This window comes from Muntiacus reevesi, chromosome 12 (genome assembly GCF_963930625.1).
Source record: "Muntiacus reevesi chromosome 12, mMunRee1.1, whole genome shotgun sequence".
In the NCBI taxonomy this organism is placed as follows: Eukaryota; Metazoa; Chordata; class Mammalia; order Artiodactyla; family Cervidae; genus Muntiacus; species Muntiacus reevesi.
In genome coordinates, this window is record NC_089260.1 from 7,706,400 (window position 1) to 7,734,026 (window position 27,627).

The following is a 27,627-nucleotide window of genomic DNA, read 5'->3' on the forward strand; positions in this document are numbered from 1 at the left end:
GAGTCGCGGTGTCCCGGGGCGCCCCCGGCGAGAGGACGGCCCGGCCTGACTGCAGACGCCGGGACGCGCCGGCCGCAGAGGCCGCGAGGCCTGCCGGGTTCCCGCGGACCGGCCGGCCGCCGGGGCGAGCAACATCCGCTCTTCCCCGGTAACCGGCGCCGGGCGCCCCCTCACAGCCGCGCCCGCCCAGCCGGCCGGACGCCAGAAGGGCGGCCGCGGGGCCCGGGCCTCGGCGCAGCCCCAGCCGCCCCAGCGCGTCGTCAGGCCCGGCCCCCGGCCGGCCCCGGGCGCGGCTGCGCCAATCGCGGGCCTCGGCCGCCGCCGCACCTGCGAGGAGGAGCCCGCCGGCCTCCGCCGCCGTCTCCGCGTGCCCGCCCCTGCGTCCCGCCCCCACAGCGGCGCCCCGAGACCTCGGCCGGCCGCGGGCCGGGAGCGGAAGCGGCTCCCCTGAGGCGGGCCCCGGGCCGCCGCCGCCGCCGCTGCCGCCTCAGAGCCCGGCCGCCGCCGCCGCGCCGCAGCTTCCGGCGGCCGCGACCACGGCGAGGCGCGGGGCGCCCCGAGGACCCCCGCGACCCGGCGGGCGCCCCGACCGGGCCACCCCGCCGCGGGAGGCGGCCGCGCTCGGGCGCCCGGGGCGCCGCCACCCATGCCCGTGTGGTGCTGCCGCTGTTCCCTGGCCGCTCATTTCAGGTGACTTCTCGGGCGGGGGCGGGCGGGGAGCCGCGGGCCGGGCCGCGCGGGCGGGGACCCGGGACGACTCCGAGGGGGACGCCGAGGCCGCCCCGCTCGGCCGCGGCCCCCGCCTCGGCTCCTCGGGCGTCCCCTCCTCCTCGCCCTGGGCCGTGCGGGTCACGGGACGGCGCGGCCCCGAGCCGGGCGGCCACTGCGAACCGAGACTGAACGGGAGAGCGAAGTTTTAGTGACGGCTTCTGAGGTACCGCCCGCCCCCGACATCTTAAACATTTTTTTTTTTTTTTTTTTTACTGTAAAAGCATTCTGATAACCTAAGCTACTGGGTTGAAGGGAGGCAGGGACTTAATGTTTAAAATGTGATGCTCTGGGTACAAATAGGTTTCTTACTTTTAAGACATTAGCCCTTGTAAGCCAGGCATATCGTAGAAATTTGAAACATGTGAAACGACTCGACCTACATTATGGGGACCGTTTTTAGGGTTGATACAGATGATACGTTTTAAAGTGAAAGTGAATGCACGAGGTCTAGCCCAATTGGCCAGCGTCTCATTGAGTTAATAGAAGGACCAAAAACAACCTGAAACTAGTTTTAACCTTGTCGTGAAGACAGGTTAAACTTAACGAAGACTTTCATAAAATGCTGTGCTTTATATATACTGCAAATGTGCTAGGATGATGATAAGCAAAACTTCTTTTGTAAAATATGAGATTCTGATCGAGTTAATTGGGGTGCATATATAGACTTTAATGGATCAAGAACTTGGATGTAAAGAATGATACTAGGCATTTTCACTCAACTTTAACCAAAATCTATGTTCTTCAATTGTGAACATAAGCAGTAAGTCACAGTAGTATTTGTGACTTGGTCATCAGTAGAAATCACAGATGTTTTCATGCCACACTGGTTGTTGCAGATACCTAGAGATACTGTTTATCTCTTCAAGATTATACTGGTTATTTAATATAGTGGAGGAGGACATAAAGACATGTTCCAAGTTTACTTTTTAGTTTCCTTGCAAATCCTCTTATGTGTTTAATAATAATATTCAAAGAAGAGGTCCAGGGGCTTCACCAAATTGCAAAAGTTGGGTGTTAGGCACAGAGAAAACAAAATTCCTGTTGTAATAGCGCGGTAATCCAGGTTTGCCCACCTTCTCAGGAAGTTTTGTAGGAGTCTCAAAATTCTGGATATTAGAAATTATTTTATGTAATAAACTACTGAATTTTAAATGCTAGGCAGATTTGTTATCTACCTGACAGTGATTTGAGAGTATCAGATACCCTTTGGAGAACTCTAGAAAACAAGTTCTCCTAGTGAAAACTTGTTAGACTGAAGCGCTTGAGAAAATAATACGCCCTTTAGAAGGCACTGTCCAAAAACCTTTTGACACCTTTTAATACAGTTGAATTCTAAGGACATGGCATGGGATTCATAGCCATTCAACTAACTCTCTAGGTAGTGGATATCATATGCTTACCTCTTTGTACAGAAATTTGGAGGAGGAGATGAAAGCAAGGTATTTGCTGTAGTTTGATCTTGAGAGATAAAAGAAAACAAGCCTGCTAGCCAAAGGATAAAAATTGTGGTTGATAAGCCATATTTTCAATGCATAAACAGCTCTCTTATATAAAATTTTTAAAAGAAAATATTTAATATTTAAAACATTTTCTTAGGAAAAGGTTTATAATTTACTAATACTATTTTTTGCAGGGAGTAATTTCATTAGGAATGCATTTTAAAACCAATTGTGATGGACTTCCCTGGTGGCCCAGTGGTTAAGAGTCTGCCTTGCAGAGCAGGAGACTCAGGTTTGATCCCTGGCCTGAGAACTAAGCTCGCACGTGCCACAACCAGAGAGTCCAGGGGCCGCAACGGAAGATCCCACATGCCACAGCCAAGATGTGACACAGCTGAATTAAAAAAAACAAAAACAAAAAAAACCAAAAACCAATTGTGATAACGTCTACATTTTGGATCTTGTCTTTTATCTGAAAGGATAAGGACTATGAGAAAGTTGCCTTCTAACTTTCGGAGAAAGAAAACTTCCCATACTTACTGTTCTGGAAGATAAAGAGTAGCTTCATTTGTGACTTTAGAACCTTCTTTTGGGCTTCCCTAGTGGCTCAGATGGTAAAGATTCTGCCTGCGATGCAGGAGACTCTGGGTTCGATCCCTGGTTGGGAAAGATGCCCTCGAAAAAGGAATGGCTACCCACTCTAGTATTTTTGCCTGGAGAATTCTGAACAGAGGAGCTTGGTGAGCTATAGTCTGTGGGGTTGCAAAGAGTTGGACACAACTGAGCCACTAACACTTAGCAGTTTTTCTATGGTAGTATCAATCTGGTAACAATCTAAGCTTATGCTTCCGAAGATTAAACTCAGGTAGTAAAGCATTTCATTTTAGTTTGAATGATCATTTAGAAGAGTATTGCTAGATGTGAGAAAAGTCTTTTGTGATTCAGACATTATACCTGTGGCATCCTTTTAATTTGTTTTGAGACTTTGGATCATACTGTTTCAAAAACAAAACATGGAAGGCATGTAAAACCATCTTAAATTTCAAATAGTCGTCTAACTTGATGCCTACCAATAGGGCAACTATTTTTGCATGTGGATAAAGTGCTGTTCTTTACTGTTTCCTAAAATTTAATTTTATTTGATAATTTACTGCCCCGAGTAAAGGAAAAGTAGATATTTTTATTACTCAAGTATTTGTTTTAAACAGAACAGTCAGCAAATTGGATATCTAAAGTAGAAATTTTCACTGTTCTTAGACCGTGATATGATATGCATATACTGTAATATATGTTCAGAAATACTAAATTTATAGTTTAGATTCTGAATTTTTTACAAAGAATACTTACTAATAGGCCTTTGTTTCACTGTTGCTTTATGTAAATTCAGTGAACCTTATTTTCATTTCATCTCTTGATTTAGTTTTTCATGCCTGTGTTAAACCAGTATATACTAAGCACCATGAAAGTTTCTTACAAATAGTTTATACCAATATTATGGATTATGTACACAAAGGTTAAACTTATGACCAATGGTAGAAAGTCAGAACAAATCACTTGTACTCAGTGGAGAATTAAGAGAAGTTAAAACTTTGGCTCCACATACACTACTTCAGTCTTGGGAGAGGCTAGTATCAAATTGCTTGAGGCCCACACACACACACACAAAACCTACTAGACCTAATAAATGAATTCAGTGATATTACAGAATCCAAGATCAACATACAATAAATAATCAGTTATATTTCTATATGCTAACAGTGAACAATCTGACAATGAAATTAACAAGACTATCCAGTTTATACTAGCATCAAAGAGATTGAATTATTTAGAAATTAGCAGAAGAAATGTGAAACTTGTACATTGAAAGTTAGAAAACATCACTGAGAAGAATGAGAGGCTTAAATAAATGATAAGGAATCCCATGTTCATGGGTTGAAAAGCTTAGTGTTCTTAAGATGACAATATTCCTTGAATTTATATACAAATTCAATGTAATCCTATCAAAATCCTAGCTACCTTTTTTTTTTTTCTTCCTGGAAATTGATGGAAAGACTCTAAAGCTCACATGGAATTGCAGGGAACCAGAATAGCCAAGACATTCTTGAGAAAAGAACAATGTTGAAGGATTCATACTTCCTAATTTCACAAGTTACTACAAAGAAGCAGTAATCAAGATAGTATGATGCAGGCATAAAGGTAAACATAGATCAGTAGAATAGAACTGAGAGTCTAGAAATAATTCCCATCATTTGTGTTAAATTGACTTCTGTGGGATCCCAAGACAAATGGAATTAACAGTGTTTTCAACAAATAGTGCCAGGACAAATGAATACCCACACGCAGAAGGATGAAGTGGACTGCTGCCTCATACCATGTGAAAAAATTAACTCAAAATAGATGAAAGACATAAATTTAAAAATCAAAACTATAAAACTCATAGAAGAGAACAGGTTTGTGATCTTAGATTAGGCAGAGCTTTCTTAGATATGACACCAAAAGTACAGCAACAACAACAAAAAAATAGACTTGATCAAAAATTAAAACTTGTGATTCAAAAGACAATATAAAGAAAGTGAAAAAACCCACGAAATGGGAGAAAATATTTACAAATCATATGTCCAGGATATATAAAACAGTATTGAAAACTCAACAGTAAAAACAACAGCCCAGTTGGACAGTGGGCAAGTAATTAGAATTACTCTCTGAAGAACAATGCAAATGACCAATATGCACATGAAAAGATGCTTAACATCAGTTGTCGTTGAGAAATGCTAATCAAAACTGCACTGAGATGCTACTTTATGGCTACCAAGGTAGCTAAAATAAAAAACACAAAAAATCACATGCTGGTGAGGATGTGGAGATGTTGGAACCTGCTTATCACTGATGGGAGCATAAGATGGTACACACTTGGGAAACACTTTGCCGACTTCAAGATGTTAAACATAGGGGCCAGCCATTGCATGCATTTCTAAGAACATACCTGAGAGAAATAACATATGTTCATATAAAGATTTATACAGAAATGGTCATAGCCCATTTGTAATTAGCTATTTGTAATAGCTAAAAAGTTGAAATCATTCAGATACTCATCAGCTCATGAATTAATAAACAAAATGTGTTATATCTAAACAGTGGAATATTATTTAGGCCTAGAAAGGAATGAAGTACCAATACATCCTACAACATGGGTGAACCTTGCAGTCATGCTACATGGAAGAACCCAGATATAAAAGGCCACATAATGGATGAGGGGTTCCATTTGCTTGAAATTTCTGGCGTAGGCACGTGCAGTAAGACAGTAGATTAGTGGCTGCCAGTGGCTGCGGGGAGGGAAGAGTGAGGACTGAGCGCTAAAGAGTGCAGTGCATACTTCTGGGATGGTAAAATTTCTTTGGAGTTACTGGTAATGGTTGCAAAACCTTGTGACTATACTTAGAACCCTGAATTGTACACTTTAAAAGAGTGAATTTTGGACTTTGCTGGTGGTCCATTGGTTAAGAATGTTCATTTAATACAGAGGGCACAAGTTTGATCCCTGTTAGGGAACTACGATCCACATGCTGTATGACTTGGCAAAAAATAAATAAAAGGGTGAAATTTGTGATATTTGTGAATTATATTTCATGAATGGTCTTTAAAAAATTTATTTCCAAGTTCCCTCTATTTCAGTTCAATCGCTTAGTTGTGTCCAACTCTTTGCAACCCTGTGGACTGCAGCAAACCAAGCTTCCCTGTCCTTCACTATCTCCTGGAGTTTGTTCAAACTCATGTCCATTGAGTTGATGATGTCATCCAACCATCTCATCCTTTTTCACCTCCTTTTCCCCCTGCCCTCAATCTTGCCCAGCATCAGGGTCTTTTCCAGTGAGTCAGCTCTTGACATCAGGTGGCCAAAGTATTGGAGTTTGAGCTTCAGCATCAGTCCATCCAATGAATAGTCAGGGTATCATTTCTTTTAGATTGACTGGTTTGGTCTTGCTTGATCCCCTTGATCAGGGGACTCTCAAAAGTCTTCTCCAGCACCACAATTCAAAAGCATCAGTTCTTTGATGCTCAGCCTTCTTTATGGTCCAACTTTTACATCTGTACGTGACTACTGGAAAAAACCATAGCTTTGATTACACAGACCTTTGTGGGCAAAATGATGTTTCTGCTTTTTAACATGCTGTCTAGGTTTGTTACAGCTTTTCTTCCAGGCAGCAAGTGTCTTTGAATTTCATGGCTGCAGTCACCATCCACAGTGATTTTGGAACCTAAGAAAATAAATTCTGTCAGTGTTTCCATTTTTTCCTCATCTATTTGCCATGAAATGGTGAGACCAGGTGCCCTGATCTTCATTTTTTGAATGTTGAGTTTTAAGCCAACTTTTTCACTCTGCTCTTTCGCCTTCATCAAGATGCTCTTAAGTTCCTCTTCAATTCTGCCACTGAGGTGATATCATCTGCATATTTGAAGTTATTGATATTTCTCCCGGCACTCCTCATTCCAGCTTGTGATTCATCCAGCCTAGCATTTCACATGATGTATTCTGCATGTAAGTTAAATAAGCAGGATGGCAATAGACAGCCTTCAAGTACTCCTTTCCCTATTTTGAACTAGTTTGTTGTTCCATGTCCAATTCTAACTGTTGCTTCTTGACCTGCATACAGATTTCTCAGGAGGCAAGTAAGGTGGTTTGGTATTCCCATTTCTTTAAAAATTTACCACAGTTTGTTGTGATCCACAGTCAAAGGCTTTAGCACAGTCAATGAAGCAGAAGTAGATGTTCTGAAATTCACTGCTTTTTTATGATCCGTTGGTTGTTGGCAATTTGATCTCTGGTTCCTCTGCCTTTTCTAAATCCAGCTTATACATCTGAAAGTTCTCAGTTCACATACTGTTGAAGCCTAACTTGAAGGGTTTTGAGCATTACCTTTCTAACATGTGAAATGAGTGCAATTGTGCAGTAGTTTGAATATTCTTTGGCAGTGCCCTTCTTTGGGATTGGAATGAAAACTGACCTTTTCCAGTCCTGTGACCACTGCTGAATTTTTTAAGTTTGCTGACATATTGAGTGCAGCACTTTAACAGCATCATCTTTTAGGATTTTAAATAGCTCAGCTGGATTTCCATCACCTCCACTAGGTTTGTTTGTAGTAATGCTTCCTAAGACCCACTTGACTGCCCACTCCAGGATTTTTGGCTCTAGGTAAGTGACCACACTATCATGCTTGTCGTGGTCACTGAGAGCTTTTTTGTTTAGTTCTTCTGTGTATTCCTGCCACCTCTTCTTAGTATCTTCTGCTTCTGTTGGGTTCCTACCATTTCTGTCCTTTATTGTTCCTGTCTTTGCATGAAATGTCCCCTTGGTAGCCCTGATTTTCTTGAAGAGATCTCTAGTCTTTCCCATTCTGTTGTTTTTGTCTATTTCTTTGCATTGTTCCCATAAGAAGGCTTTCTTATATCCCCTTATTATTCTTTGAAACTCTACATTCAGATTGGTATATCTTTTCTTTGATCCCCAAAATTGTATGTGATTATTTTATATTGTTATGTTAATCATGTTCCTATTTTGTCTTTGTAACTCTTATTTTTTGTCTCCCTATTGATTGTGAAAACTGATTTAATATCTTTTACTATTGTGATTGTGTAACTATTATTCAATAACATCATATTATGATTGGTCAACAGAAAATTGATAGAATTCTATGTCATCAAACCTACCATTTAATGGGAAAACCTGTAATCACTTTTTAAGATCCAAATGTGTATCAGAATTATCTTGGAACTTTTTGAAAAATACAAGTGCCCAGATATTGCTTTTTTTTCCTCCAAAGCCCCAGATATGTTTCTGATAAGTAGGTTTGTTTAAAAATTACTGGACTATATGATGATCTTTTATCTAGTTTGCTTCACTTTTGTATTTCATAGTCAGTTCTCCCACGATTTCATTTATCCAGTTTCTCCATTCCATCTCTTCTTTTTTTTTTTTTTTATGTTCTTTCTCAAACCTTTATCAAGCATAGTGGAAAATCTTTTAAATAGTATGTAATACATATATTTTTTAAAAATGTGAATCTTTGCCTAACTGAAAAATTTATGATATTTTGATTCCACTTGTTTGACTTAAAGTGAATAGAATGCTAGAGTTCTAATTTTAAAGAAATAGACATGCAAATAGCCCCAAAGATTAACTGTATAGCACAGGGAACTATAGTGAATATCTTGTAACAACCTATAATAAAATCTATAATAAAAAGTAATCTCAAAAATAATTTATAAGTATATGTAAACTGAATGACTCTGCACCAGAAACATTGTAAGTCAAGAATACTTCAATAAAGTATATATATTAAGAAAAAAGAAGCATCCAGAGGAAGCTGAGGAACCTGTCCTTGACACACATTTAGGAGAAGCATGAGGGACAAGCCCAAGTGTAATTCACTCACGTTGAGTTCAGTTGTCAAGCAAGAAGTTGTCAAGCAGAAGGCACGACAGCTAGTACATCTGGATCTGATCAATGGTAGGAGATGAAATGATCTGAAAGGGATGGTTGATCTTAAGTTGCTTCTTCCAGGGGCAGCTTTGCAGTGTGAGGAGTAGCCATATTAAATGAAATCTGTTCTGGCCAAAATGGGCCAGTATATTGATAGGGAAGTCCAACTGTTGGGGAAAGGAAACCTATCAGTGTATCCTGGGGAACACTGCCCTCTCTGAGGGTAGTTTGGGAAATTGGAGGGTTATAGGAAGGAGAAATTATTGCTCTCTGCCTAATTCTTTCCATTTGTCTTCCTCCCCTAGGATCGTGAGTCTTGTGAAATAACTGATTGACTCCCATGTTTGTCATTTGGGGAATAGTAATAACCACACTCCCCCACTAGTCCGTACTCAGGTTAATATTTTCAGATAATTGACCTGTTTCTGACTATATAAAAATGAAGAATAACTCAGGAATTCTATTTTGAATTAATCTGTTGTATAACGCAGAACATTAACTGTGCTCAGAGGATGCTCCATTTGTTGCATGAACGTGTCAGAATGCCAAAACTAGTTTCTAGGGAGGCAGTTGGGAAAGAAGGTAGATTGGAAATCAACATTTAAGATCTTTGCACTTTTCAGTATCTCTGAGAATAAGATGTATAAACCTCATTTTTTAGCCAAAATACATAATTGGTAATATGTAAGCTCAGTAACCTTTCCTTATAATACTGTATGTAGCTAGCTTGTTCCTCATGAAACAAGTGTTAGTTGTTCAGCCATGTCCAATTCTTTGTGACCCCTTGGACTATAGTCCGCCAGGCTCCTTTATCCATGGAATTCTCCAGACAAGAATACTAGAGTGGATTGCCATTCCCTTTTCTAGGAGATCTTCCCAACTCAGGGATCAAACCTGGGTCTCCCACATTGCAAGTAGATTCTTTACTGTCTGAGCTATCAGGAAAAGCCACATATATGTCCTGCCTCTAATGCACACACCTTTTTATTAATGAGGAAAAAAAAGTGAAGGAGACACTTGCCAGTCCTTGAAGATCTTAGAGAATGTAAAAATGCCTAATACAGTCCTGTGTCTTTGGTCTTTAAAAATAGCTTCTTATTTAAAACTTGCCTTCAAGTCATTAAAGAGACAGCAGCTACAGTCAGCCCTCCATATCCACAGGTTCTACATCCATGGGTTCAACCAACTGCAGATGGGAAATATTTGGGAAAGAAGTTCCAAAAAGCAAAATTTCAATTTTCTGCATGAAGACAACTGCATCCATAGCATTTATATTGTATTAGGTGATACAATTAATCTAGAGACAGTTGAGATTCTGTGGATGGGTGTAGGTAGATATATGCAAATAATATGCCATTTTATAAAAGGGACTTAAGGATTCATGGATTTTGGTGTTCAGGGGTTGGGGGTGGGGTTCTGGAACCAACCCCTGTTGGATAGCAAGGGACCACTGTATTTAGGATTTCTGACAAAGTGGTGTACATTGACATGTAGCTAAGCTAATTTGAAAGCATTAATCAGAAGGATTTCCTTTTCTCCTTTTATGAAACTATTGAATATTTTGTGGCCTAAATGAAAACTGAGTAGAGACAGATTCTTATAAAGGCTATATTGACTTTATATCTGTTGTTTTTTGTTCCATGTTTTTCTTTTAAAAGAAACTACAGTGACACTGAAACTGAAGGAGAGATTTTTAATTCATTAGTGCAATATTTTGGTGATAATTTGGGGCAAAAAGTTAAAGCTATGCCATTAGTTGAAGAAACTTCTTTACTTGAAGATTCATCAGTGACTTTGCCTGTGGTAGTAATAGGTAAGTTTTGTTGCCTTTTATCTCTTAAAATTAGTTATGATCTTAACTACTTTTATAAATGTATGGTTATATATAGCACAAATCCTTAGGATTGTATTGAAAAGTATTCTTAGGTTGCCTGATAATCAATAACCTAGTCTTTGGAGAGAGGAATTGGTTTCTGACATTAGATTCTGTATTAGAGTGAAACATGTTTTCATTGAAGGGCTGAGATTGCTCTGTTATTTTAAAATATCAGTAGTCTATCATTTATGTTACTTTTATGACAGTGTCATGGTCGTGATGATAATCAAATGTTATTAGAACCCAGTACAGAGCATTTCCATGCACATTATTGAATTGTGCCTTACAGTCCTATAGCACACTGATATTTTAAAGTATGGACAGACAGGGAAACTCAGTAGTTGAGTAACTTGTGCAAGTTAGTAGTCACTCAGTAAAAACATTATAGTACTCTACAGTTACATTTATAGTATTTTAACCACCTACTACTATTATATATCCATCCACCTCAATGGACAGGTATTTAAGATGTTAGAAATTAAGCTATTAATAAAACTTGATTACTTCAGAATTATATAATTTTATGATTTTGTTTTATTGCATATATTTAATTACCTGTTATGTATTAGGTTCACCAAAAAGTTCAATCAGAATTTTCCAGAAGATGATGCAAAAACATCTGAACAAAAGTTTTGGCAAACCCAGTGTGTATGTTGTATGTTTAGTCACTCAGTAATCAGCAGCTCTTTGCAAGCCCATGGTCTATAGCCCACCAGGCTCCTCTCTCTCCATGGGATTCTCCAGGCAAGAAGACTGGAGTGGGTTGCCATTTCCTTCTCCAGGAGCTGTTTCTGACCCACGAATTGAACCCATGTCTCCTGCATTGCAGTCAGATTCTTTATCTGCTGAGCCGTTGGAGGGACTTGTTAACGTGGACAAGTACTCTGGTGTGAAGCCAAGCCAAAGGAAGTAATTACGGGACATGATGGACCTTGATGGCATACAACATCCTTAGTTTCTTTGAGGGCCTGTTTCAAAGTTAATGCAGTGGAAAGTTCTGCCCTCTGTCTGGCATATGGGCATCTCTCCCCAGGAGATGTAATAAATGAAGGAAAGAGGGGAAGCAAGGTAGTTCTGGACTAGACTCTCCTGTAAGGGAGCTGATAGAGCATCTGCAGCAGTCCCATGCTGGAAACCAAGCGTCGTGCTCCATTTCCCACGTGTGTCCAAACCTGGTTTTCCATTCTGGATGTCTTGCAGTAGGTAAAGGAAGCCTGTCTTCTGGTTAGGCCATAGCAGGGTTACAAAAGGAAAAACTCCTTTCATCTGTACCTACTCACCCACCTCACGTCCCCCAAAACAATTTGTTCCTATTTTGCCTTAGCTAGCGAAAGAGTGGCTTAACCTCATGTATGATAGGGCTATTATTGCTGGCACTAGCACTGTAATGGGCTAATTTCCTTAATGTTTGTAATTGATTTTCTATTGTGAAAATAACAAATCACCACGAACCTGGTGGCTTTTATAACATAAATGTGTTATCTGACTGTTCTATAGAATGAAAGTCCAACACTGGTCTCGCTGGACTAAAATCAAGGTGTCAGCTGGGCTGCATTCCTTTTGGAGGCTCTAGGGTAGATAGAATGTTTCCTTGCTTTTCCAGTTTCTAGAGGCTACTGGGATTCCTTGGCTCCTGAACCACTTCTACATCTTCAAAGCTAGCACTGGTGTTTTTCTTTGAACCTTTCGTAGTTATGGTTCCTCCTCACCACAGCTGGGAAAGGGTCTCTGTTTCTAAGGACTTGCGTGATTAGTTTGGGCCCACTCGGATAATCCAGGGTACTCTGCCCCAGCTCATGGTCCTTACTTTAATCACATTTACAAAGTCCTTTTTCTCTGTAACATGTCACTCTCAGGTTCTTGGCGTTAAGAATGGAAAATCTTTGGGACTTGAGGTGCATTCTGCTTGTGTGTATATTTCTCTATGAATGGCTTGTTTGTATTCTTTTTGTGTAGTCTTTTGAGTGTTACTTCTTTTTAATTCTTTGCCTCAGATACTCAGTTCAGTTCAGTTCAGTTCAGTTGCTCAGTTGTGTTTGACTCTTTGTAACCCCATGGACCGCAGCACGCCAGGCTTCCCTGTTCATCAGCAACTCCCAGAGTTTACTCAAACTCAGGTCAGTGATACCATCCCACCATCTCATCCTCTGTTGTCCCCTTCTCCTCCCGCCTTCAATCTTTGCCAGCACTAGGGTCTTTTCAAATGAGTCAGTTCTTTGCATTTGGTGGCCAAAGTTATTGGAGCTTCAGCTTCAAGATCAGTTCTTTCAATGAGTATTCTGGGTTGATTTCCTTTAGGATTGACTGGTTTGATCTCCTTTCAGTCCAAGGAACTCTCTAGAGTCTTCTCCAACACCATGGTTTGAAAGCATCAGTTCTTTGGCATTCAGCTTTCTTTATATTCCAACTCTCACATCCATAGATGACTACTGGAAAAACCATAGCTTTGATTATATGGACCTTTTTTGGCAAAGTTATGTCTTTGCTTTTTAGTATGCTGTCTATGTTAGTCATAGCTTTTCTTTCAAGGAGCAACCATCTTTTCATTTCATAGCTCCAGTCAACTTCCACAGTGATTTTGGAGCCCAAGAAAATAAGTACATAACTGTTTTCCATTTTTCCCCAATCTCTTTGCCATGAAGTGATGGGACCAGATGCCATGATCTTCGTTTTTTGAATGTTGAGTTTTAAGCCAGGTTTTTTACTCTCCTCTTTCACCTTCATCAGGAGGCGCTTTAGTTCCTCTTTGCTTTCTGCCATTAGTGGTGTTATCTGCATATCTGAAGTTATTGGTGATTTCTCCCAGCAGGATCAATTCCCACTTGAGCTTCATCCTGCCTGGCATTTCGCATGATGTACTCTCCATATAAGTTAAATAAGCAGCATGACAATAGACAGCCTTGATGTACTCCTTTCCCAATTTGGAAGCAGTCCTTTGTTCCATGTCTGGTTCTGACTGTTGCTTCTTGACCAACATACAGGTTTCACAGGAGGCAGGTCAGGTGGTCTGGTATTCCCATTTCTTTAAGAATTTTGCACAGTTTGTTGTGATCCACACAGTCAGAGGCTTTAGTGTAATCAAAAAACCAGAAGTATATGTTTTTTCTGGAATTTCCTTGCTTTTTATGATCCAACGGATATTGGCAATTTGATCTCTTTTCTCTGCCTTTTCTAAATCCAGCTTGTATATCAGAAGTTCTCTGTTCACATACTGTTGAAGCCTAGCTTAAAGAATTTTGAGCATTACCTTGCTAGCATGTGAAATGAGTAAAATTCTGTGGTAATTTGAACATTATCTGGCATTACTCTTCTTTGGGATTGGAATGAAAACTGACCATTTCCAGTCCTGTGGCCACTGCTGGGTTTTCCAAACTTGCTGGCATATTGAGTGCAGCACTTCAACAGTGTCATCTTTTAGGATTTGAAACAGCTCAGCTGGAATTCCATCACTTTCACTAGCTTTGTTCGTAGTGATGCTTCCTAAGGCCCGTGTGTCTTCCCACTCCAGGATGTCTGGCTCTCGGTGAGTGATCACACCATCGTGTGTGGTAACATCCGGGTCATTAAGATCTTTTTTGTATCATTCTTCTGTGTATTCCTGTCACCTCTTCTTAATATCTTTTGTTTCTTAATACCTTTGTTAGGTCCATACCATTTCTGTCCATTTATGTGCCCATCTTTGCATGAAATGTTCCCTTGGTATCTCTAATTTTCTTGAAGAGATCTCTAGTCTTCCCCATTCTGTCGTTTTCCTCTGTCTCTTTGCATTGATCGCTGAGGAAGGCTTTCTTACCTCTCCTTGCTATTCTTTGGAACTCTGCTTTCAGATGGATATACCTTTCCTTTTCTCCTTTGCCTTTCGATTCTCTTTGTTTCTCAGCTGTGTGTAAGGCCTCCTCAGTTTTGCCTTTTTGCATTTTTTTTTCTTGGGGATGGTTTGATCACCACCCTCTGTACAACATTACCAACCTCCATCCGTAGTTCTTCAGGCACTCTATCAGATCTAATCCCTTAAATCTATTTGTCATTTCCACTGTATAATCATAACGGATTTGATATAGGTTATACCTGAATGGCCTAGTGGTTTTCCCTACTTTCTTCAATTTAAGTCTGAATTGGCAATAAGGAGTTTATGATCTCAGCCACAGTCACCTCCACAGATTTTGCTGACTGTATACAGCTTCTCTATCTTTGGCTGCAAAGAATATAATCAGTCTGATTTCGATATTGACTCTGGTGATGTCCACGTGTATAGTCGTCTGTTATGTTGTTGGAAGACAAATGCTTTATCACATATATGCTTTGTAAATATTTTTTCCCAGTCTGTGGCTTGTCTTTTCATTGTCTTAGTGACTTAGCAGAGCAGAAATTTTAAACTTTAATGACCTGCATGTCGGTTTTTCCCTTCATAGATCTTGCTTTTGGTGTTAAACATCTAAAAACTCATGACCAATCCCACGGTCACCTAGATTTTCTCCTGTGTTATCTTCCAAAAGTTTTATGATTTAGTGTTTTATATTAGGTCTAACGTGGTGATCATAGCAAACATTCTCTTCCAACAACACAGGAGATGACTATATCACCAGAAGGTCAATACAAAATCAGATCGATTATTTTTTTTGTAGCCGAAGATGGAGAAGCTCTATGCTGTCAGCAAAAATAAGACTGGGAGTTGACTGTGGTTCAGATCGTATACTCCTTATTGCAAAATTCAGACTTAATTTGAAGAACTTAGGGAAAACCATTAGGCCATTCAGGTATGACTAAATCAAACTAGTCCATCCTAAAGGAAATCAACCCTGATTATTCATTGGAAGGACTGATGCTGAAGCTGAAACTCCAATACTTTGGCCGCCTGATGCAAAGAGCTGACTCGTTAGAAAAGACTCCGATGCTGGGAAAGATCGATGGTAAGAGGAGAAGGGGATGACAGAGAATGAGATGGTTGGATGGCATTACCCACTCGATGGACATGAGTTTGAGCAAGCTCCGGGAGTTGGTGATGGACAGAGAGGCCTGGTGTGCTGCAGTCCATGGGGTCAGTCACAAAGAGTCGGACACGACTAAGCGACTGATGTGACTGACTATATCATTCAACCTTACTGTAAGCTTTTTACTTCCAGGAGTGTTTTGGTAAATTCTTTTGGACTTTCTGTATAATTACCACATTTGCAAACACAATTTTGTTTCTTCCTTCCCAATCTGTGTACCTTTAATTTCCTTTTCTGGTCTTAATGCATTAGCTAGGATTTTCTTTATGGTATGTGTTGAGTAGGAATGATGAGAAAAGACATGCTTGCCTTGATCTTATAGGGAAAATAAAAACGCTAAATTCTCACCATTAAGTATGATGTTAGCCATTGGATTTTGGTTGATATTCTTTAACAAGTTAAGTTCCCCTTTGTTGCTCGTTGAAAGTTTTTACATGAATAGGTGCTGGATTTTGTCAAATGCTTTTTCTGTTCTGCTGGTATTATCATGATTTTACTTTTTTAGTTTTGTCTTTCATTTCATTCAAGGAAATTAGCCCTTTTCCTCAGTATTTGTCATTTTAAAAGTTTTTGTGAAGTAAAATTATTTATATTTTCCTTTCTTTTGAGTTTTGTGTCATACTTAAAGGCTTCCTACTAGAGCATTATATGTAGAAATATTGCTCTCTTTTCTGATTTTACTTTCCATATTTGTATCTTTGAGTTTATTTTATTTGGGGCAAAATATTAGGCAAGGATCAGAATTTTCTCTGATGGGTAAAAGTTGTCCCAGGTGGATTCAATTTTTGGTAGATGGAGATAATAGAGAAGTGGCAATCCAGACTAAAGGAGCTATAGAAATCAAAGTAGTTTAATAGGGTTCCACAAAAAAAGCCAGTTTCCAGTTTTGCTTTAGGTAAAGGAGATACATATACAGGAGGGAAGGTGTTAGGAGGTGGGGCTTAGAAGACGGTTGAGAGCAGAATGTGGAAATAGTCAGAAACAAACAGTGACGGGCTTTAGAAGAGGTTGGTTAATATAATGAAGACTGTGTTACAAAAAGTCATTGAATGTAAAATGTGAAATGATTTGGAGTAGGTGAATCTTGAACAAGAAGAGATTTTTGTCTTCTGAGTGAGAGTATATAAATGATAATGGCTACAACAGCTGAATGGATATAGGTGACAAAAGAGGTTTAGAACTAAAATCTAATTAACTTAGGATTTTGCTAGTAAGTATATTAGGAGGAATGAGGTTTAAAGGAGAGGGCACCAAAAATGGAGGACGTCATGAATTTGCTTTTGAACACAGTTATTTATCGTTCAGTCAGCTGGAGTGAAGAAGTGGCATATGGAAATATGGGATATATTTTGATAGAGGTCAGCCTAGAAGTCTAATTTTGAGGTTAGTAGCATAGAGAGTTGAAGTTTTGAGTTGGTGAGATTCCCTGAAGAAAACAGGAGAGAAAGTAAAAGTCTTCTCTTGCGAATACTTGGTTTTAAGAATTTAGGGATGGAAGAATTGATGGAGGAGAAAAGCCATCTATGGAATGGAAAAGCCAAATAACGTGAGTATTAAGATTAATGATACACCCTCTCCACTTTTTTAAAAATAGGAAATGGACCCTCAGGAATCTGCCTTTCTTATATGCTGTCAGGCTACAGACCGTATTTATCATCAGAAGCAATCCATCCAAATACAATCTTACATAGTAAATTAGAGGAAGCAAGACATCTTTCCATTGTTGACCAGGTATTATTTTTTACATGTCAGTCCTTTTCAATTTTTTATACTGAGACAAAGTTAATTTTCTGCTACATGAGCATTGCATTTCTTAGCTGAAAACCTTTCCTTTTAAATAACACTATTTAACATTTTAATTTTAGATTTGTAAATATATTTTGCTGAGTTAACTTCCATTCATTTTCTTGAATTAATTAGAGCAGAATCTCCCAAATTATACCCTGATGGAGTTTAGTAGGTGCTTTATGCTCAGATAAGTTTTGGAAATACTGCTTTTTATTATTAAAGTGTCAGGGTAGATATATTAAGGCATACTGCCATATTAAAGCCATCTTCAAATTTTGTAGTAAAACGATCTGACTAGCTTTTTGAACCCAACCATTTCCTATATTTATTTGACCTGAGAATCTATTAAGATCTCTAGGGAATATCAGTGTTTTGTTGTACTCTGTCTGTAAAATGCTGGATTAGAGTAATGGTTTTCTCTATTATGTTAGCTGGAGTTTTTTTGTTTTTTTCCAAACTCTATCTGCCTTTTTTATGTCTTTTTTTCTTTTTCTTTTTTAACTTACTTAGGACTTAGAGTATTTGTCTGAGGGCCTTGAGGGCCGATCATCCAATCCAGTTGCAGTACTTTTCGACACACTTCTTCATCCAGATGCTGACTTTGGGTATGACTACCCATCCGTTTTGCATTGGAAATTAGAACAGCATCATTATATCCCTCACTTAGTTCTTGGTAAAGGTCCACCTGGTGGAGCTTGGCACGTGAGTATATTTTTCTTAGCATTTTAGTGAGTGTGAGTTATTTTGTATGACATCTTGATAAGACCATTTTGATTCTTAAACATTATGTTATAATGTTATATATGATGATTACCATATCTTTATCTGAGAATTTTAGTGTGTTCAGTGAAATCCAAGTTAATTGATAGTAGAAATTAAGCCAAATTTGATTACTGATAGTGTCTTAGAATAAGTGTTTCTCTAAGAATTATATAGAGAATATTTCAAGAATGTTTTGCATAGTAAAAAATAGGTTTACTTATTGTAGAGTTTACAAAATCTCACACAGTATTTCATACTACTACCTATTATTTCCCTATATTTTCAAGAGCTTAAATGAAAAAACGTATTGTAAAAGAAAAAAAATTGTATTTTTCTGCTTGGGCTGCTAAAACAAAAATACCATAGAGTGAGTGACTTAAAAACACACTCCCATTTTGACGGTTGGAAAGTCCGGACTGTGGTGCCAGATGACTCAGTCTGTGCTGAGAGCTCTTCTTCCCGCCTGCAGGCAGCTGCTCTCGCATATCCTCATGCGGCAAAGAGAGGGTAAACTCTTCTTGTAAAGTCACTAATCCTGTTATGAGGGCATCAGCCCATGACCTCATCTAGCCCTAATTACCTTCCAAAAGCCCCATCTCCAAATACTACCACATGTGGGGTTAGGGTGTCAGCACGTGGATTTAGGGGATGATACAATTCAGTCCATAGCAGAAGGTAAACCACAAACTGAGCAACACAAAGAGCCAGCCTGTCTCCTTAGCAGGCAGCAGCTAGTATAGTGTCTAGCATATGGTAAATACTCATTTGTTGTACAAATAAATGTTAAATAATATTTACTATGTTATGAAATACAGACTTCATGGGAATTTTAACATTTAATATCAAATCTTGAGTATAAATTTCAGTTGGATATTCCTGTATCAGTGCAATGCTATATGACTGAAGGTTTACATTTATCAAACAACTGTTTTGGAATATTTGTAGATGAAATATATCGCTAACTTTTAAAAATCTTAATTACCTTTATGGTAATGGATCACAACTATCAAAATATCTATGCCTTTTAGCTTACATGTTTATGTTTGCTTTGTTAATAATAGCATTCTTAATAAAACTGCATTTATTGAAACAGCCATGATACATTTTTTAAGTTTTAGGCTACCTTCCATAAATTCCCAAGTTTTTATTGTACTTGTTTGTTTTCTCCTGAGAAAAATGTGCTGTAGGCAATAATTCATCTTTTCTTTTCTCCCATTTACATATCAGAAAGTTAAAGTATGGATAAGCCTTGATTACTGGAAGCGTATTTGAATCAGTGGTAACATGAAACATACCTGAAACTGGGTTCTTACCCTAGTATCAGGCCCAGCCTGCTTCAAAGCAGTGGCAGCCTTATGCATTGTCTTCCTGTGGTGATTTTGTACTATCACAAATAGTAAGACTTTATAAGCGATAGTACATAGTAAGTGCTCTATAAATGTTAGCCAATAATAATAATAGTGACTCCCATTCCCAGTGCTGGGCTGTATAGAGACAGGGAAAGAAGGATTCAGATTAGGAAAAACAAGCACAGCTGGAAAGAGTTGGTTGAAAGAGACCCGGAGGTCGTTGGGAAGGGTGCTCTTGGCCCCTGGGCTTTGCTTGCTCTGCGCTGAGCCAGGGAGAAGTAAGCGGGGCACGCTCGCAGGGCTTCCTTCCTTAAAGGCCGCGCTGGCTTCAGCACTGAGTCTGCTCTTAATCAGACGGGGCCACTTGCTTATTTCCCTGGTTTCTTAAAGTGTTAGGAATTAACTTTTTCCCTTTTGTTTAAAGTGTGAAAGTAACTGATTTGCTCCTCTAACACTATTCTGCATCTAATTATGTTTTATAGGCCAAAGCTATCACCATTGTGTAGGCATCAGGTAATGTAAATCTGATTTATAAATGTATAACTATATGAAAGGAGTATAAAGTGAAAAGTGAAGTCGCTCAGTTGTATCCGACTCTTTGCGACCCCGTGGCCTGTAGCTCACCAGGCTCCTCCGTCCATGGGATTCTCCAGGCAAGAATACTGGAGTGGAGTATAGTCACTACCAAATATTGAAAGTTAATTGGAATAAATTTCAAGAGGTAATTTACAGACCATTTAGGACTTCTTTGAGCTCTCCTTGTCCAGACTTAGAGTAAATGAGATGGGTTTGGTTTAAAAAAAAAAAAGACCATGTTACTGATAAAATGTGTTTTTTGCTTATGCATTTTTTATTCAAATAGAATATGGAAGGCTCAATGTTGACAATCAGCTTTGGAAATTGGATGGAGCTACCTGGACTTAAATTTAAAGACTGGGTATCTAGCAAACGAAGGTAAACATCAAACTATTAAAATTTTGATATACAGTGGGAAAGAGTCTATCAGCAAATTTCAAAATAGTCGTGACACTGTCTTAGATGAATAATATTGATGTTTGTATCTTTCAAATAAAACCTCCTGATAGCGGTGGTTATGAGCTAGTTCTGTTTAGAGATTTTATAACAGTAAGTACACAGAGGTATGGGCTTGTCTACAGATTGTTACCACCGTTTTATCCCACTCTACTCTTAAACCACTCTCTGTTTAGTTATTTTCTTGTCCACCTACATATCCTTTACTTGTCTACTTATTTGTAAGAATGGATTTGTATAACTTTTTTTTATAAGTGAATATGTATATCTTCATGTATACATATCTTATGTATACATTCCTGAAGTATGCAGTTGCTCATTTTTATAAATGGATCACTTCATTTAATGCATATCTCAGATACCTAAAGTATTGAACTTTCAGAGTAGAAGAGTATATATAATGAATAATTTAAAAAGGCAAAAGACTTATACAATCTGAAGAAAAACCAGAAAAACCATAATGAGTAATTTAGAATGATGGAATAAAATAGATTCCATGATGTGATCATCTACTCAGCTATAGAGGTAAATATTTAATGAGAATAGTAAAGTATGAGAAAAAAAAATATGAAAATCTCAACTTGAAAGAATACAAATTTATTTTATATTTATTTGGGAGAAAGAATTCAGAGTTGAAAGAAAGAAATTATGAAAAGCCTTGTCATTATCAAGCCATTTTCATTCCTAGAGATAGGAATTACCAATACAGAGAATCTACTCTGACTGCACAGAGAAACAATAAATTAAAACAGGAAGTTACACAAAACCCTTGAAACAGGGCTGTAATGTTCCAATGCTTGACTTCCTGCTAGATAAAAGCCATGTTAATCTTCAGTAGTTATCCTTATTGTGAGAAGATTTAAGGAGAGTAAATTTAGACTGGCATGGGTAATTGAAATTAAACCTTCAGATATTGCTTTGGGATTTTTTTTAACAGAAGTTTTATTGTGTAAGTTTGAAATGTAAAATTACAAAATCGGGCAAATTGTATAAATTCTTGATTTTCATAAAAAAGTGAAATTGCTCAACATATTTTCCCCTGTATGATGCAGGTAAACAAGGAGACACTTTATGATTTATACCAGAAGTGTTCGTCCTTTTAAGTTGAGCATGCTGTGTTTAAGTAACATGTGAAAATGACTCTTGTGATAAACATCAGCTTTAGTTCCTGCTCTTGCGTAGTGTTGAGAAGATTAATTGCAGGGTTTGAATTCTGACTCTGTAACTTCTAATGTTGTGACCCTGGTCAAATAACTTAAAACAGCTATCATTTCATTAGCTATCAATTTCCTAGTTTGCAAAATTGAGGTAATAATAATTATTATATAGGATTTCTGTAAAAATTGAGAGTTAATACATTCTTAATTACTGTAGTCATTAAACTTTTTACTTACTCCAGTTCCAAGTCACACTGAACTGTGTGAAATGAATCGGTCGTTTTTGTTTTGTTTTTTGGCCCCACCATGTGGCTTTTGGGGTCTTAGTTTTCCAAGCTCTTGGCAGTGAAAGGGCAGAGTCCTAACCACTGGACTACCAGGGAACTGCCTGATGTGGTGGTTTTTCTGCTGCTTACCTCTAATTGGGGCAGTGTTTATGGATACTAATGCCCATTGCTTTACAGTTCAAGTGGAAAATAAAAGAGGTATTAATGTGCTTGTTTTCATAAAGAGAAGATTATATTTCTAGATCTCCTTATGAATAGGAAGAATGTCATGGAATTCCAGTAGAGCTATTCAAAACCCTAAAGGGCAATGCCATCAAGGTGTTGCATTCAATATGTCAGCAAATCTCAAAGACCCAATGGTGACCACAGGCTGGAAAAGATCAATCCTCATCCCAGTTCCCAAAAAGGGTAGTACTAAAGAACGTGCCAGCCATTGGACAGTTTCACTCATCTGTCATGCTAGTAAGGTTACACTTAAAATCTTGCATGCTGGGCTTCAGCATTATGTGAACCAAGAGCATCCAGATGTCCAAGCTGGGTTTAGAAAAAGAAGAAGAACCAGAGATCAAATTGCCAACATTTGCTGGATCATAAAAAAAAGCAAAGAAATTCCAGAAAAACATTTACCTCTGTTTCATCCACTATGCTGAAGTCTTTGACTGTGTGGATTATAACAAACTGTGGAAAGCTCTTAAAGAGATGGGAATACCAGACCATCTTACCTGTCTCCTGAGAAACCTGTATGCGGATCAAGAAGCAACAGTTAACCCTGTTTGGAACAACTGATTGGTTCAAGATTGAGAAAGGAGTAAGACAAGGCTGTCTGCTGTCACCCTGTTTGTTTAACCTATACGCTGAGCACATCATGAGAAATGCCGGACTGGATGAGTTACAAGCTGGAATCAAGATAAGCGGGAGAAGCATCAACAGCCTTGGATATGCAGTTGATACCACTGTAATGGCAGAAAGTGAAGAAGAACTAAAGAGTCTCTTGATGAGGGTGAAGGAGGAGTGAAAAAGCCGGCTTAAAAAATGTTATGAAAACTAAGATTATAGCATCCGGCCCCATTACTTCAGAAGGGGAAAAGGTGGAAGTCGTGACAGATTTCCGCTTCTTGGGCTCTAAAATCAGTACAGATGGTGACTGCAGCCGTGAAATCAGAAGACGATTGCTTCTTTTCAGGAAAGCTATGACAAACCTAGATGATGTATTGGAAACCAGAGACATTACTCTGCCAACAGGGGTCCGTATGGTCAAAGGCTCTGGTCTTCCTAGTGGTCACATACGGTTGTGAGAGCTGGACCGTAAGGCAGGGGGAGCACTGAAGAATTGATGCGTTTGAACTGTGGTGCTGGAGAAGACTCCTGAGAGTCCCTTGGACTGCAAGGAGATCAAGCCAGTCAGTCTTAAAGGAAATCAACCCTGACTACTCATTGGAAGGACTGATGCTGAAGCTAAAGCTCCAGTATTTTGTTCACCTGATGCAAACAGCCAAATCTTTGGAAAAGCCCCTGTTGCTGGGAAAGAGTGAGGGCAGAAGAAGAGGGCATCAGAGGATGAGATGGCTGGATGGCATCACCAATGTGGTGGACTTGAATGTGGGCAAACTTCGGGAGATGGTGAAGGACAGGGAGGCCTGGCGTGCTGCAGTCCACGGGGTTGCAGAGTCGGACACCACTGGGTGAATGAATAATAAACGAGTAGGAAAAGACAGAGAGAAATGTTATCTACTTAAATGTAGGATGATTTTGTTCAGCAAAAGATCTGTGTTATTTTTGGTCATTATGAAAGTAAAAAGCAACTTATTAAAAAGTGTATCTAAATATTTTCTTTAAGAAGTATGTATATTACAGTCAGACCTGTAGTAGCTCAATGGTTATAATCTAATTCAGTCTACAGTTGTGTAGAACACAGACTGATAGTATAGCTGTAGACTGAATTATTTAGATTACAATTGTGAGATAGAGTAAAATAGTCTGATTTTCAGATAACCACATTTTAATCCATTAATTTAACAGAAGTTTATTGACAAAGACGGCTAACCTGAACAGATACTTCGACAAGGCACTGGGGAAACAAAGATGCCTTAACTACAGTTTTCTACACTCATGGGACTAACTCTGTTGACAAAAATAAATTATTAGCACTTTAAAAATTTATTTTTGGTGGCACTGGGTTGTCTTTGCTACCCACAGGCTTTCTCTAGCACCGGGAGCAAGGGGGCTGCTCTGAGCTGCAGAGCGTCAGCTTCTCTTGCTGTGCAGCTTCAGTAGTTGTGGCTCGTGGGCTCGGGAGTTGTGGGTCGTGGGCTCTGGAGCCTGGTCTCAGCGGTTGTGGCTCGTGGGCTCGGGAGTTGTGGGTCGTGGGCTCGGGAGCGTGGTCTCAGCGGTTGTGGCTCGTGGGCTCGGGAGTTGTGGGTCGTGGGCTCTGGAGCCTGGTCTCAGCAGTTGTGGCCCGTGGGCTCGGGAGTTGTGGGTCGTGGGCTCTGGAGTGTGGTCTCAGCACTTGTGGCCCATGGGCTCTGGAGCATGGTCTCAGCAGTTGTGGCTCGTGGGCTCTGGAACGTGGTCTCAGCAGTTGTGGCCCGTGGGCTCGGGAGTTGTGGGTCGTGGGCTCGGGAGCGTGGTCTCAGCGGTTGTGGCTCGTGGGCTCGGGAGTTGTGGGTCGTGGGCTCGGGAGCGTGGTCTCAGCGGTTGTGGCCCGTGGGCTCGGGAGTTGTGGGTCGTGGGCTCTGGAGCGTGGTCTCAGCAGTTGTGGCACACGGTCTCAATTGCTCTGTGGCATGTGGAATCTTCCTGGACCAGGGATTAAACCCGCGTCCCCTGCATCGGCAGGCGGATTCCTATCCACTGGACCACCAGGGACAGCCCTTAATTTATTGTTTTTAAAGAAAAGGAAAGGCTTGCTTTCTTTGTGAAGTGTTAGGGTAAGAGTTAGCTTACACAATCCAGAGGAATAAAAAGATATAGTAGTTGACTAGATGGAGAAGTAGTGATCATGGAAACTAAAAGTATTATCCTCATAGAATGTTTTTCCTTTTCTTTTCATAGGAACCTAAAAGGGGATCGAGTTATGCCAGAGGAAATAGCTCGCTACTATAAACACTATGTCAAAGTCATGGGTCTTCAGAAGAACTTCAGAGAGAATACTTATATTACCTCTGTATCAAGACTTTACAGAGACCAAGTTGATAATGATGGTCAAGGCAGAAATATCTCAACACAGCGTTTACAGATAGAGAAGTCAACATTTACCAAGAGAAACTGGGAAATCAGGGGCTATCAGCGCGCGGGAGATGGCTCTCATGTCCCCTTCTGTCTCTTTGCTGAAAATGTAGCCCTGGCAACTGGAACATTAGACTCTCCCGGCCGTCTGGAAGTCGAAGGGGAAGATTTGCCTTTTGTGTTTCATTCACTGCCTGAATTTGGAGCTGCTGTCAGCAAAGGAAAGTTGCGTGGCAAAGTGGACCCGGTGTTAATTGTCGGTTCTGGGCTTACCGCAGCCGATGCGGTCCTGTGTGCTTACAACAATAACATCCCTGTGATTCATGTATTTCGCAGACGAGTAACTGATCCAGACTTAATTTTCAAGCAGCTTCCCAAAAAGCTTTACCCAGAATACCATAAAGTCTATCATATGATGTGTACTCAGTCATATTCTTCAGACTCAAGTCTCCTGTCTGATTACACTAGCTTTCCTGAGCACCGTGTGCTCGCCTTTAAGTCAGACATGAAGTGCGCGCTTCAGAATCTCTCTGGGCTGAGGAGAGTGTTTAAGCTGTCTGCAGCAGTGGTGTTGGTAGGCTCTCACCCCAACCTGTCTTTCCTGAAGGAGCAAGGGCGCTACCTGGGCCGTAACTCAAGCCTGCCCATCGCGTGTAAGGGGAACCCCGTGGAAATAGACGCGTATACCTATGAGTGTGTTAAAGAAGCCAACCTTTTTGCCTTGGGTCCATTGGTTGGAGACAATTTTGTTCGGTTTTTAAAAGGAGGGGCACTGGGTGTTACACGCTGTTTAGCTATAAGACAGAAGAAAAAAAAGCATTTATTCGTTGAAAGAGGAGGAGATGGCATGATGTAGACCAGGTTTACAAGTAATTTATATGGACACTTTACCATTAAAGATTTTTGATAGAGATTTTACAGTGTACTGGCTTGAATTTTCTGAACTTGAATTAACTAGGAGAGCCTCAAGCGATAGTAACTATTTTTTAAAGTTAACTAGAATTTTTTGTCCTGGTTACATTGTAGTGTATCAAAGGTGTCAGGTGTCAGACAAATAGAAGCACTGCCAGTCTGATACACTTTAAGTTCTCACTTAACTGAAACATTCTTTTCTTCTAAGACTTAACTTTTTTGTGATCACTGTTGGTTATTTATGTTTGATTCCAAAATATAACAGCATTGAATCTATAAAACCGCAGTCATTAGGCCAGAGCTTTGCCTCCCTTTATGTATTGAGTTACTGTGCTGCCCAGAGGGTGGTTCAGAGACAGCGTCAGCTCCATCTGTGGCTTGTTAGGAAGGTAGCCTCACGGGCAGTATAGCAGACTTACTGAGTCAGAAATTGCATCTTAATCAGATCCTCAAATATGTATGCTTATTAAAGTCTGATACACACTGGTCTAACAGGAAATGGGATGTAAATGTATATATGCTGAGGGTGGGTGGAAATAGAGGGCATAATCAACTCAGGTTTTATTTATTTTGAAATTATCAATTGTGTAAGTCTAATTTATTGACAAATATGATGGGATTTAAATTTTTTTATTGTTGAAACCTTGACAGTCAGTTCATATTCTCAGCTTCTAATAAAGCATCTAATAATGTTGGCGTATATTCAGGAACCTGCCAGGGTTGTTTCTGGAGCTATATTCTCTAGTTAACGAGCATAACCCTTAAACGAATTTGCAGTTCAATAAATTTTGAATGGAACTACTTATTTCTGTGTGAACACTGAGTTAATTTCTGTCACTGAAATGTTTGGGTGTAAGTACTTTTAATATCACAGTACTTTTTGAGTATTATCAGAATTATTAAAGGTTAAAATATAGGTTAAAACCTGCCTTTCCTATTCTCAAGATGGTTGCTTTGAAATGCTGCATTGGAGATGACATAGCATTTAATCCTATGGTTATTTATTGAAGTATGTGTTCTGTCTTGGTTTACACCTAGGTGTGCTTAATGTCTGTATTTTCATACAAATCTCTAGACATTTTGTGTTAGACAAAGAAGTGTTACAAAGTTCTCTGTGGCAAATTGAATTTCCCAGTCTATCTCTCTCTCTCTCTCTCTCGTCTTTTTGGTTAAATTTATTTCACCTGGAATGTGTTTATTGAAAGTCTATTTCTATTTTCTTTTTTTGGTATAATGGACTAGAAGTCAATATTTATCTGTCCATGTGCTTATAGATTTATTATTATTAAGAATTTATTAAAAATTATTAATTCACCTTAAAATATTGTTTGGAAGAGACATCTACAACTAGTTGTTTTGCATGAATTCTTATTCTCTTGATAATGTCACGTCTGATTAGCTTGATTTTGGAAATGATGTACCAGTTTTTATCATCATAACTTTTTCAAATTAATTTCACACCTGTCGATATGGTATGACATCCTTGGGTGCACTTGATTGAGCACTTTCTTGTTCTTTTGAGCTCTGAATGAGTCGATGGGATGCTTTTCTTTGCTTCTA

General features: G+C 39.5%; 1 protein-coding gene across 2 annotated transcripts; it reads left to right on the top strand.

The window, feature by feature from the left end:
- The first annotated feature begins 512 nt into the window (after window positions 1-512).
- OSGIN2 (oxidative stress induced growth inhibitor family member 2) lies at window positions 513-26,872 on the top strand. 2 transcript variants are annotated; one of them, XM_065902630.1, is made up of 6 exons: window positions 513-690; window positions 10,347-10,501; window positions 17,150-17,286; window positions 17,854-18,045; window positions 20,317-20,408; window positions 24,982-26,872. In XM_065902630.1, the coding sequence occupies exons 1-6, from the start codon at window positions 647-649 to the stop codon at window positions 26,009-26,011; spliced, it is 1,650 nt and encodes a 549-aa protein (XP_065758702.1). In that variant the 5' UTR covers window positions 513-646; the 3' UTR covers window positions 26,012-26,872. The 2 variants fall into 2 exon arrangements, with proteins under 2 accessions (XP_065758702.1, XP_065758703.1); XM_065902631.1 differs by lacking the exon at window positions 513-690 and adding an exon at window positions 786-934.
- The last annotated feature ends 755 nt before the right edge of the window (window positions 26,873-27,627 follow it).